The sequence below is a fragment of the Callithrix jacchus genome, chromosome 3 (assembly GCF_049354715.1).
Source record: "Callithrix jacchus isolate 240 chromosome 3, calJac240_pri, whole genome shotgun sequence".
Lineage (NCBI taxonomy): Eukaryota > Metazoa > Chordata > Mammalia > Primates > Cebidae > Callithrix > Callithrix jacchus.
Window position 1 is genome coordinate 108,564,767 of NC_133504.1, and position 13,262 is coordinate 108,578,028.

Below are 13,262 nucleotides of genomic sequence, written 5' to 3' on the forward strand. Positions count from 1 at the left end.
AGAAGACCAAGGTTTTAAATATTAGGGAAAGTTTCTGTAATGATAATGTTCTTTAGTAATCAGCCAAGTGTGCTAATGGATGAATGGGAAGCATAAGTGATACAATCTAGATGAAGGGAGAAGAAACCTTTTTTTTTCTTTTTTTAATGGAGAAGATTATGTCCATATTCCCATCCCCATTCCCTTTTATGGGATTTGGATTGTGTTATTCTGTATTGTGGAAGTAGAGACTGCCCAGTGTTTTGCGTACATGAATAGAAATGAAATGTACTCTGTTGTCCTGTGTGTTGCTTAGCATGCTTTGGTTCTTGGCTCTGTTGCAGGGAACGCTGTTTGCCTGTAGATGCACAAGGGATATTAGATATTGTAATGGGGGCTGTTTTGGGTTTTCTCTGTTTCTCTCACCTACTTCTCCTCGGATAAAACTTTAGTATGCCTTTGTTACTGGTACAATTTAAAGCATTTTAAAGTTGGGGCAGGTGTAACTTCCCGTGTCATATTATTCAGCATTCTCTAAGTCTGCCAGATATATATATTTTTAAATTGAAAGATTACCCCAGTTCTCTCACCAAGATTGACTAGAAGGCTAGAGAGTCCCACGGAGAGAAGGAAGAGCAGTGTGGTCCTGCAGCCAACCTGAGAGCCACATGGGGAAGGGGAACTCCCTCCCCCACAGCGAAGGGAGGCAGTGAGTGTCCTCACTACCCAGCTGGGGAAACTTTGCTTTTTCCACAGAACTGTGTAACCCACAGATCAGAATGTCCCACTGGCAAACCCACACTGCCTGGCCTAATGTCCCACCCCAGAATGCGCAGATTCTTACAGCCTCTCAGCTGGAATCTGATTAAGCCTACCAAATTCCTGGGATGAGGGGCGTCCAGCATAGGCTGCCTGCTGCCTGCTGTCTAAGCCATTTGACCTCCTTGGGGGAGGGCAGCAGCCAGTACTGGGACTCACACTACCTGACACGCTAAGTTCCCTGGTCCACGGAAGGGTGGCATTCATTTCTGGAACTCCAGCCTGGCTTTTCCCCTGCTGGAACCAGGGAGGCTGGACAGCTTGGGTTCCAAGACTTGTCCCCACAGTACAACACACCAGCTGTGGCAGTTGGTAGCCAGAATACCTCTTCAGGTCTAGCCCTGACCAATCCTTTCTCAGTGGGCAGGTCTTCCCTGTAGGATCTCCAGTAACTCCAGCCAGAGGCTAAGGGACAATTTGGATCTCCCGAGGGCTTGAGCCCACAGAGGGGAGGGGTGGCCACACTCTCAATGGACCAGCAAACTTAGCTGCTCCTCCTGGTAGTTTTGAGGAATCCAGGCAACCCAGACATATTGGTTTTGCCTCAACAAAATACTCTCTCTCCACCAAGGGACAAAGTGCTTTTTTAAATGGGTCCTGCTCCCCATTCCACCCAACTGGGTGAGACCTTCCAATAGGGGTTGTCAGATACCCTATACAAGAGTGATCCTACTGGCATCAGGTTGGTGCCCCTTGAGGTCAGAGGTCCCAGAAGAAGGAGCAAGCACCCATCTTTCCTGCTCTCCAACCTCTTTGAGTGACATTTCCAGGCATGGGAGCAAATTAGATGAATAAGGCCTGAAGCAAACCCTCAGAAAACTGCAGCAGCCCTACAGAAGAGGGACCTGGCTCTTGACAGAAAAGCAAGCAGAAAGCAACAACAACAGCATCATCAACAACAACAAAAAAGGCTCCCCCACCCGAAAAAAAAAACCCATCCAAGGGTCAGCAGCCTCAAAGACTGAAACTAGACAAACTCACAAAGATAAGAAGGAATCAACAACAAAAAGATGCTTAAAACCCAAAAGGCCAGAGTGCCTCTTCTCCAAATGATCACAACCTCTCTCCATCAAGTGTACAACACTGGATGGAGGATGAGATGGATGAATTGATGGAAGTAGGCTTCAGAAGATGAGTAATAAAAAACTATGATGAGCTAAAGGAGCATGTTCTAGCCAAATACAAATAAACCTTGATAAAAGGCTAGAGGAATTGCTAACTAGAATAACCAGTTTAGAGAGGAACATAAATGGAGCTGAAAAACACAGCATGAGAACTTTGTGAAGTATACACAAGTATCAGCAGCTAAATTTACTAAGTGGAAAAAGGGATATCAGAGTTTAAAGACCATCTTGCTGAAATAAGACATGTAGACAAGAATAGAGGGAAAATAATGAAAAGGAATGAAGAAAGCCTCTAAGAAATATGGGACTTTATAGAAAGGCTGAACCTGTGATTGATTGGAGTACCAGAAGGAGATAGGGAGAATGGAAACAAGCTGGAAAACACACTTCAGGATATCATCCAGGAGAATTTTCCCAAGCTAGCAAGACAGGCCAACATGCAAATTCAGGAAATACATAGAACACCATTAAGATACTCCATGAAAACATTAACCCCAAGACACGTAATCATCAGATTCTCAAAGGCCAAAGTGAAGGAAAAGCTGTTAAGGGCAGCCAAAGAGAGAGGCCAGGTTATCTACAAAAGGAAGCTCATCAGACTAACAACAGAAACTCTACAAGCCAGAAGAGATTGGGGGCCAATATTCATCATTCTTAAAAAAAAAAAAAAGAATTTTCAACATAGAATTTCATATCCAGCCAAACTAAGCTTCATAAGTAAAGGAAAAATAAAATCCTTTCCAGACAAGCAAATGCTGTGGGAGTTTGTTACCACCAGGCCTGCCCTGTAAGAGCTCCTGAAAGAAGCACTAAATGTGGAAAGGAAAAACTAGTACCAGCCAGTGGGAAACAACAACAACAAAAATAAAACCCAAAATATAAAGACCAATGATACTATGAAGAAACTGCATTAACTAGTGCACAAAATAACCAAAGAGCACCATAATGACAGGATAAAATTCACACATAACAATACTAACCTTAAATGGAAATGGGCTAAAATTAGACAAATGGGATCTAATTAAACTAAAGAGCTTCTACACAGCGAAATAAGCTATCATCAGAGTGAACAGGCACCCTACAGAATGGGAGACAATTTTTGCAATCTACCCATCTGACAAAGGGCTAATATCCATAATCTACAAAGAACTTTAACAAATTTACAAGAAGAAAACAACCCCATCAAAAAGTGAGCAAAGGATATGAACAGACAGTTCTCAAAAGGAGATAGCCAAAAAACATTTGAAAAAATCCCATCATCACTGGTCATTAGAGAAATACAAATCAAAACCACCATGATACACCATCTCACACCAGTTAGAATGATGATCATTAAAAAGTCAGGAGACAACAGATGCTGGAGAGGATGTGGACAAATAGTAATGCTTTTACACTGTTGGTGGGAGTGTAAATTAGTTCAACACTGTGGAAGACAGTGTGGCAATTCCTCAGGGATCTAGAACTAGAAACACCATTTGACCCTGCAATCCCATTACTGGGTATATACCCAAAGAATTATAAATTGTTCTGTTATAAAGACACATGCACACATATGTTTATTGCAGCACTGTTCAGAATAGCAAAGACTTGGAACCAACCCAAATGCCCATCAATGATAGACTGAATAAAGAAAATGTGACACATATACACCATGGAATACTATGCAGCCATCAAAATGGTGAGTTCATGTCCTTTGCAGGGACATGGAGGAAGCTGGAAGCCATCATTTTCAGCAAATAACACCCGGAACAGAAAACCAAACACTGCATGTTCTCACTTACAAGTGGGAGTTGAACAATGAGAACACATGACACAGGGAAGGGAACATCACATACTGGGGCCTGTTGGTGGGTGGGGGCTAGGGGAGGGATAGCATTAGGAGAAATACTTAATGTAGATGACAGGGTAATGGATACAGCCAACCACCATGGCACATGTATAATTATGTAACAAGCCTGCGTGTTTTGCACATGTACCCTAGAACTTAAAGTATAATAATTACCAAAAAAATGTAAATGGGCTAAATGCCCCAATTAAAAGATACAAACTGGCAAATTGGATAAGGAGTCAAGACCCATCAGTGTGCTATATTCAGGAGACCCATCTTATGTGCAAAAAGACACAGGGCTCAAAATAAAGTGATGGAGGTAAATTTACTAAGCAAATGGAAAAAAAAAAAGCAGGGGTTGCAATCCTAGTCTCTGACAAAACTGACTTTAAACCAACAAAGTTAAAAAAGACAAGGGCATTACATAATGTTAAAGGGAACAATTCAACAAGAAGAGCTAACTATTCTGAATATATATGCACCCAATACAGGAGCACCCAGATTCATAAAACAAGTTCTTAGAAACCTACTAAGTGACTCAGGCTCCCATACAATAATAGTGGGAGACTTTAACATCCCACCGTTAGTATTAGACAGATCAATGAGACAGAAAATTAACAAGCATATTCAGGATTTGAGCTCAGCTCTGAATCAAGTGGACCTAGTAGATGTCTACAGAACTCTCTACTCCAAATCAACAGAATGTAAATTCTTCTAAACAGTCTGCTCCTGAATGACTTCTGGGTAGATAATGAAATTAAGGAAGAAATCAAGAATTTTTTTGAAACCAGTGAGAACAAAGAGACAATGTGCCCAAATCTCTGAGACACAGCTAAAGCAATATTAAGAGGGAAATTTATAGCACTAAATGCCCACATCAGAAAGCTATAAAGATCTCAAATACATAGACACCTTAACATCACAATTTAAAGAACCAGAGAAGTGAGAGGAAAGTGAAACAAAAGCTAGCAGAAGACAAGAAATAACAAAGATTAGAGAAGAATTGAAGGAGCTAGAGAACAAAAAAAAACCCTCCAAAAAATCAATGAATCCAGGAGCTTTATTTTTAAAAAATTAACAAAATACATAGACCACTGGCTAGACTAATAAGAAAACAGAGAAGAATCAAATAGACATAATAAAAAATGATAAAGGAAATATCACCGCTGACTCCACAGAAATATGAACTACCATCAGAGAATACTATGAACACCTCTGTGCAAATAAACTAGAAAATCTTGAAGAAATGGATAAATTCCTGGACATATACACCCTACCAAGACTAAACCAGGAGGAAGTTGAATTCCTGTGTAGACCAACAATAAGCCTAAAATTGAGTCAGTAATTAATAGCCTACCAACCAAAAAAAAAAAAAAAAAAACAGCCCAGGACCAGATGGATTTATAGCTTAATTCTACCAGAAATACAAAGAGGAGCTGGTACCATTCCTTCTGAAACTATTCCAAACAATTGAAAAGGAGGGACTCCTCCTTAACTCATTTTATGAAGCCAGCATCATCCTGATACCCAAACTGGGAAGAGACACAACAAAAAAGGAAAACTTCAAGCCAGTACCCCTGATGAACATTGATGTGAAAATCCTCAATAAAATACTGGCAAACTGAGTCCAGCAGCACATCAAAAACTTATCCACCATGATCAAGTCAGCTTCATCTCTGGAATGCAAGACTGGTTCAACATACACAAATCAATAAATGTAATCCATCACATAAACAGAACCAAAGACAAAAACCACATCCACATGATTATCTAAATAGATGCAGAAAAGGCCTTTGATAAAATTCAGCATGACTTCATGTTAAAATATCTCAACTAGGTGGAACATGTCTCAAAATAATAAAAGCTATTTATGACAAATCCACAGCCAGTATCATATTGAATGGGCAAAAGTTGGAAGCATTCCCTTTGAAAACAGGCACAAGACAAGGACTGCCCTCTCTTACCACTCTTATTGCACATAGTATTGGAAGTTCTGGCCAGGGCAATCAGGCAGGAGAACATAATAAAGGGTATTCAAATAGGAAGAGAGGAAATCAAGTTGTCTCTGTTCGCAGATGACATGATTTTATGTTTAGAAAACCCCATCATCTCAGCCCACGAGCATTCCTTTATACCAGCAATAGGCAAGCAGAGAGCAAATCAGGAATGAACATAATAACTACAAAGAGAACAAAATACCTGGGAATACAGCTATCAAGGGATATGAGGGACTTCTTCAAGGAGAACTACAAATCACTGCTCAACAAAGTAAGAGAGGACACAAACAAATGGAAAAACATTCCATCCTCATAGATAGAAAGAATCAATATCATGAAAATGGTCCTACTGCCCAAAGTAATCTATAGATTCAATGCTATTCCCATCAGACTACCTTTGACATTCTTCAAGAATTAGAAAAAAATTATTTTAAATTTCTTATGGAATCCAAGAAGACCTTATATAGCCAAGAAAATCCTAGGTAAAAAAACAAAGCTGAAGGCATCATGCTACCTGACTTCAAACTGCAAGGCTACAGTAATCAAAACAGCACAGTACTGGTACCAAAACAGACATACAGACCAGTGGAACAGAACAGAGACCTCAGAAATAACACCAAAAATCTACAACCATCTGATCTTCAACAAACCTGACAAAAACAAGCAATGGGAAAGTGATCTCCTATTCAGTAAATGGTGCTGGGAAAACTGGCTAGCCATATGCAGAAAACGGAAAACTGTATTCCTTCATTACACCTTATACAAAAATTAATGCAAGATGGATTAAACACTTAAATGTAAAACCCAAAACCATAACCACCCTAGAAGAAAACCTAGGCAGTACCATTTGGGGCGTAGGCCTAGGCAAAAGATTTCATGACAAAAATGCCAAAAGCAATGGCAACAAAAGCCAAAATTGACAAATGGGATCTAATTAAAGTAAAAAACTTCTGCACAGCAAAAGAAACTATCATCCGGCCGGGCGCAGTGGCTCAAGCCTGTAATCCCAGCACTTTGGGAGGCCGAGGCGGGTGGATCACGAGGTCAAGAGATCGAGACCATCCTGGTCAACAGGGTGAAACCCCATCTCTACTAAAAATACAAAAAATTAGCTGGGCACGGTGGTGCGTGCCTGTAATCCCAGCTCCTCGGGAGGCTGAGGCAGGAGAATTGCCTGAATCCAGGAGGCAGAGGTTGCGGTGAGCTGAGATCGCACCATTGCACTCCAGCCTGGGTAACAAGAGCGAAACTCCATCTCAAAAAAAAAAAAAAGAAACTATCATCAGAGTGAACAGGCAACCAACAGAATGGGAGACAATTTTTGCTGTCTGCCCATCTGACAAAGGTCTCATATTTAGAATCTATAAGAAACTTAAACACATTTACAAGAAAAAGACAACCCCATCAAAAAGTGGGCAAAGGATATGAACAGACACTTCTCAAAAGAAGACATTTATGTGGCAAAAAACATGAAAAATAGTTCAACATCACTGTTCATCAGAGAAATCCAAATAAAACCACAATGAGATACCATCTCATGCCAGTCAGAAGGGCAATTATTAAAACATCCGGAAACAATAGATGCTGGCAAGGTTGTGGAAAAATAGGAACACTTTTACACTGTTGGTGGGAGTGTAAATTAGTTCAACCATTGTGGAAGACAGTGTGGCAATTCCTCACACATCTAGAACCAGAAATACCCAGCAATCCCATTACTGGTTATAGACCCAAAGGAATGTAAATCATTCTGCTGCTATAAAGACACATGCACATGTATGTTTATTACAGCACTATTTACAATAACAAACACATGGAACCAACCCAAATGCCTACCAGTGATAGACTGGATAAGAAAATATGGTACATATACACCATGGAATACTATGCAGCCATAAAAAAGAACAAGATCATGTCCTTTGCAGGGACATGGATATAGCTGGAAGCCGTCATCCTCAGCAAACTAATACATGAACAGAAAACCACCAAACACCACATGTTCTCATTAATAAGTGGGAGTTGAACATTGAGAGCACATGGACACAGAGAGGGGAACAACATACAGCAGGGCCTATTGGGGGGTGGAAGTTGAGTAGAGGGAACTTAGAGGACAGGGCAATAGATGCAGCAAAAAAAAAATTGACAGAAAAAATGGTAACAAAAACAAAGGATAGTTTCCTCTTGGCTTACCTGAAGTGGCTATTTTAGCTATTAGTTCAGATATTTAGAAATTTTAAAATCTAACAAATTTTCTAGTGACAGCATGTAGAATAGAAAGTTATTGAAAAGTCAGTCAAAAGCTAACGTTTCAGACTGCAAATCACATATGTAGAATTACGGCTATCTAGAAGTATGTTGTTTATGTTTATTATCAGTATATTTTTATAAGACAACTCAAATGTAATTAGAAGTAGTAAGAGCTACATAAAATAGAATGCTTTTATTTAAAACAGTTCTGGAACTATTTAGCCGTAAAAAAGGGTGAGTTCATGTCCTTTGCAGGGACATGGGTGAAGCTGGAAACCATCATTCTCAGCAAGCTAACACAAGAACAGAAAACCAAACACTGCCTGTTCTCACTGACGAGTGGGAGTTGAACAGTGAGAATACATGGGCACAGGGAGGGGAACATCACACACCAAGGCTTTTCAGGGGGTGGGGGGTAGGGGAGGGATAGCATTAGGAGAAATACCTAATGTAGATGACGGTTGATGGGTGTAGCAAACCACCATGGCATGTGTGTACCTATGTAACAAATCTGCATGTTCTGCACATGTACCCCAGAACTTAAAGAATAATTAAAAAAAGAAATATATATATATTTGTATATATATTCAGTTTGTATATTGTATATTTATATATATATTTATATATATAATATGCAAACTGAATAGTTTCCTAATAGGAAATTAGGACTAGTTTCCTAATATCAAAAACAAATTCTGATGGAATAGGATGGAAAGAAGGAAATTTTGGTAGAATTTATTTAGCTGGTTTCTAGGGGTGGTAGAAGACAAAACGGTGTGAGAAAAAATGAATAATGTGCCTGCAGTTTTAAACCTGAGTCTGAATAAGTAAATTTTTCTTAGAGCTGTGTGGAGTCTGGGAAGCAAGTCTGTGTTTTCACTTCATGCACTGTTGATCCTATTAATGAATACCACCAGGTGACTGACAGTTTTCTGAGCAGAAGAAGCCTGCCTGTGGGATCTAGGGAGTCAGGTTTAAGAAAAAGATGTCAGCGACTTAAGACCCGTGTCACGTGACTCCCGCTATTTGCCAGCACTGAGGCTGTGGATCAGATTTCAACTCCAGGCAGTCCTTCCAACCATGTGGGTTCAGCCGAAAGAGAAGCAAAACCACCCTTTCTAAAATGTTAGAAGCTGCTCTTTGCTTACCTTGGTGCCTTTGGATTGGGAGCTGTTTTTCACATCAAAGCCTATCTGCTGAATGGAATTTTAGTATTTTGCTGTCATTTTAATATTTTCGTCTGGTCTTTCTCAGTTATTCCAGAGGCTTCCTGAGAGAATGGGGGCAGGAGCTCTAGCCATCTGTGTAAGTACAGGCCTTCTTCTGTCTTCTGTGTTAACTGCCAGTTTTTAGGAGAGGCCTTTACTCACCTTGTTCTGATGAGATGTTTGTGTAACTTGTTTTTACTTCCTAGGAGGTGGGGGAAGATTTGTTATTTAACTTCCTGTCTACTCAGATGGGTATTAGGCAGGATTTGGGATGGCATTCAGCATATTTGTGCACTTTAGTTTCCATAAAAGGTGAAAGATGCATGCTGAATGCATCATTTAAGTCAACTTGATTTACAGTAGAGCACTTTCAAGCGTTTTAGACTTTCTTGTTCCTGAATAGTTAAATATGAATGCTTAATTGTAGTTCTTAGAAAAATCTTATGGCTAGCTTGAGAAAGAATTGAAGTAACCATTAATTTATTACTTTTGAGTATCTGTATGATATTTTTCTGTTTTATATTTCTATTTTCATTTAGTAATTCTGGAGTTTCTGTTTCAGCATAGTTGCTGAAAGTGCTGGTGGAAAAGCTTGGTTGATAAATGTTTGTGAATCCTTAAACTGTAGAAATGGTTGTTATAACGCAGTAGTATTAATAAATAATACTGAAATAAAATCATTGGGGAAATGTGCATATTTCTGGGGTTTTAGAATTTTTAGAATTCATGAATTTCTAAGTTATTCTGCTGGTGCTTGTACAAAAGCTTTTGTAATAATCAAATATTGTCAATTATATAATTTACAGAATGCTGCCATTTAAATTTTGATTTTACCAAATAGAAAATGCATATATCATATGGGAATTATACATATTTGTATTTCAAGTTGCTACTGTATTCCATAGGGACATTTTATTTGCTAAAACATACTAAATGAGAAATATCTTCTTCCTTATTATCACCTTAACTGCTCACTTAAAAAATCACACCCAGGTCAGATTCTTTTTTTTTTTTTTTTTTTTTTAAGTTTCAGAAAGAGCTGCAATTTGCTGTAGCTTCTGATGGCATTCTGAAATGTTTAGAAATACCTGGGCAGTTTTTGACACATAGACACCAGATGGTCACCAGATGGTAGACTAGCCCCATAGATTAAGTTTTCTTAGTGAAACTGCAGAATGACTTTCTTGTTTCCAGGTGCAAATTTCAGCACCCTGTGTGCCAGTCCATCTTTCCTTTTAACCCTGAGGCTTAGTATCATCCAGGTATGCATGTGTTTATTTTTTTTTATCACCCCAAGGAGATTCCTTCAAAATCTGATTTATCTATGTGTAAAACACTGACTTTTCTTTTACTGCAGAGATGGCCCTTCTGTTTTTCTAGCTTTGTAAAAGAAACAATATAGAACTGAAAATGTGTAGAATGAGGCAGCAGATTGACCTGTTCGTCATGCAGATTGGTAGTCATCTCTGATTGTCTGATTAGATCTTTACTTCTTTCCCTTGACCTGTAATAAATTGATATCTACCTTGATTGGAAAGCACACAGACTCATGTACTAACCTTTATATCTTCCCTTAATTCATATCCAAAGCATGTACAAAATTTCAGTTAAAGTTGACATAAAAATCCCACAGTTTAAGAAATTGTTCACTCTTGTAGATGAATAATTCTCAATCATTTCTACCCTTCACCTTAAGGTTGCCCTTTGATTGTGCTGTGTCCCAGTTTTACTGTAGGAGGAAATACTTAACATTTTCAACAGTTGTACCATAGCATATCTGGAAGAAGATAGCTTTTGGAGAACAAGAAAAAATTTTTTAACATTGTGACAGAAAAGGGAAAACTAAGTCACACATTAATGCATTCAATGAGCTGATATACTACTCTTTAGTTTGTGTAGGGGTGGAGAGTAAGCTTTTCCTCTGCCCTTTCTGCAGTTTTATTGAAATGACTGACAATAGATTAATAGGAGAAAAAGTTACACATTTATTAATGTGTATATTGATATGAGAGTTCCATAAATATGAGATTGAAAGAAGCGCCAGGTGGTTGAAGCTTAAATTCCTAATTTTGGGGGGAGAGGGAAGTAGAGGGCTACAGGTAATTTTAGAGAAGTAGTAAATCATTTTTAAAGGAAATGAAGGGGCTCAAAGAGCAGTGGCCTGGGACTGTGTTTCCCTGAGCTATGGTGAAGTGGTAGAAAGGTGAGGGGTGGAATTTCACTGTGAATAAAGGTTGTGTTATGCAGATAAAGTCTCCCAGCCAATCTCTTATACTTATCTTCAGAAGAATAGATGAAAAGTTAGTGTGAATATGGTGACAACTTTCAGTCTCTTTCTGATGGTTAATTTTTTTTTTTGGTTATTTGATGAGATTCCCAGGAAGTAGGTCTTAAGACAGTTTCATTTGGCCGGGCACTGTGGCTTATGCCTGTAATCCCAGCACTTTGGAAGGCTGAGGTGGGTGGATCACGAGGTCAGGCGTTCAAGACTAGCCTGGCCAGCATGGTGAAACCCCGTCTGTACTAAAAATTTAAAAATTAGCTGGGTGTGGTGGCATGGGCCTCTAATCCCAGCTACTTGGGAGGCTGAGGCAGAAAAATTGCTTGAATGGGGACCCAAGATGTGGAGGGTGCGGTGATCCCAGATCACGCCACTGCACTCTAGCCTCAGCTACAGAGTAAGACTCCATCTCAAAAAAAATAAAAAAAGTTTCATTTCTTTTGGAAAGAAGCTTCCTTAATCAGGTAAGGAAATTCCAGAGAGAGTTGCTGTCAGTGCTTTAGGAAAGAAAAAGGATCAGCGAGACTGAGGGCAGAGCAGGAGAGCGGAAAGGCAGAGAGAGACCTGGGTTCTGAGGCTTATTTCTTTTTTAAAGAAAGGAGAGAAGGAAAGAAAGAAGAAAAAGGAGTGTAAGAGAGGAAGAAAGAGGAAGAAAAAGAGGGAGAGAGAACGGGAATGTTGCTTTATTCTAAAAATGGGTATTAAAAACCTCTTTTATGCCAATAATTGTGCTTAATAATGGCCGATCAATATTTCATTTAAACCTATGAGTAGGTGTGATGTGGTACTGACAAGAATATATATATTGTGTTTTTAAAGTGGAGAGCTCTATAAATGTTTATTAAGTTTACTTGTTCTGGATCTGAGTTCAAGTCCTTGATATCCTTAATAATTTTCTGTCTCATTGAATCTAAGTCTCTATATATCTGGGTGTTAGGATCATTAGCTCCTATTGTTGCATTGATCCTTTTACCACTATGTCTTTGTTGCTTTAAAATCTATTTTATCAGAGGCGAGAATTGCGACTCCTGCTTTTTATTTATTTATTTTTGCTCTCCATTTGGTTGGTAAATCTTTCTCCATCCCTTTGTTTTGAGTCTTGGTTTTGGCTGTATCTTTTGATTGGGGGATTTAGTCGATTTAAATTTAGGATTACTGCCATTTGATGTTAACTGGCTGTTTTGTCCATTCATTGATGTAAATTCTTCTTTATGTTGATGCTCTTTACTTTTTGGTATATTTTTAGAAAGGCTAATACTGGTTGTCCTTTCTATGTGTAATGCTTCTTTCAGAAGCTCTTGTAAAGCAGGCCTGGTGGTAATAAAATCTCTGAGTACTTGCTTGTTCATAAAAGATTTTCTTTTTCCTTCAGTTGTGAAGCTTAGTTTGGCTGGATATGAAATTCTGGGCTGGAAGTTCTGTTCTTTAAGGATGTTGAATATTGACCCCCACTCTCTTCTGGCTTGTAGGTTTTCTGCTGAGAGATCTGCTGTAAGTTTGATAGGCTTCCCTTTGTGGGTAACCTGACCTTTCTCTCTGGCTGCCCTTAGTATTTTCTCCTTTATTTCAACCCTGGTGAATCTAACGATTATGTGCCTTGGGGTTGCTCTTCTTGAGGAATATCTTTGTGGTGTTCTCTGTATTACCTGGGATTGAATATTGTCCTGCTTTGCTAGTTTGGGAAAGTTTTCCTGAATAATATCCTGAAGGGTATTTTCCAGCTTGGATTCATTCTCTTCGTCGCATTCAGGTACACCTATCAAACATAAATTAGGTCTTTTC

General features: G+C 39.0%; 1 protein-coding gene across 26 annotated transcripts in view; it reads left to right on the plus strand.

Annotated features, from left to right (window-relative positions):
- Window positions 1-13,262, plus strand: part of FAM13A (family with sequence similarity 13 member A) — a 425,230-nt gene that overhangs the window by 47,520 nt on the left and 364,448 nt on the right. For 9 of the 26 annotated variants that reach the window (XM_078366858.1, XM_002745596.7, XM_008992987.5 and 6 more), the window contains exon 1: window positions 9,059-9,296. The exons of 11 other annotated variants lie outside the window; for them this stretch is intronic. Coding sequence is in view for 9 of the 15 variants with exons in the window: in XM_002745596.7 (XP_002745642.2) it covers window positions 9,270-9,296 (27 nt within the window). In the remaining 6 variants the exon portion in view is untranslated. Of the gene's footprint in view, window positions 1-9,058; window positions 9,297-13,262 lie in introns of those variants that run through there. 6 more of the 26 variants (XM_078366857.1, XM_078366859.1, XM_017970422.4 and 3 more) reach the window with 1 other exon arrangement.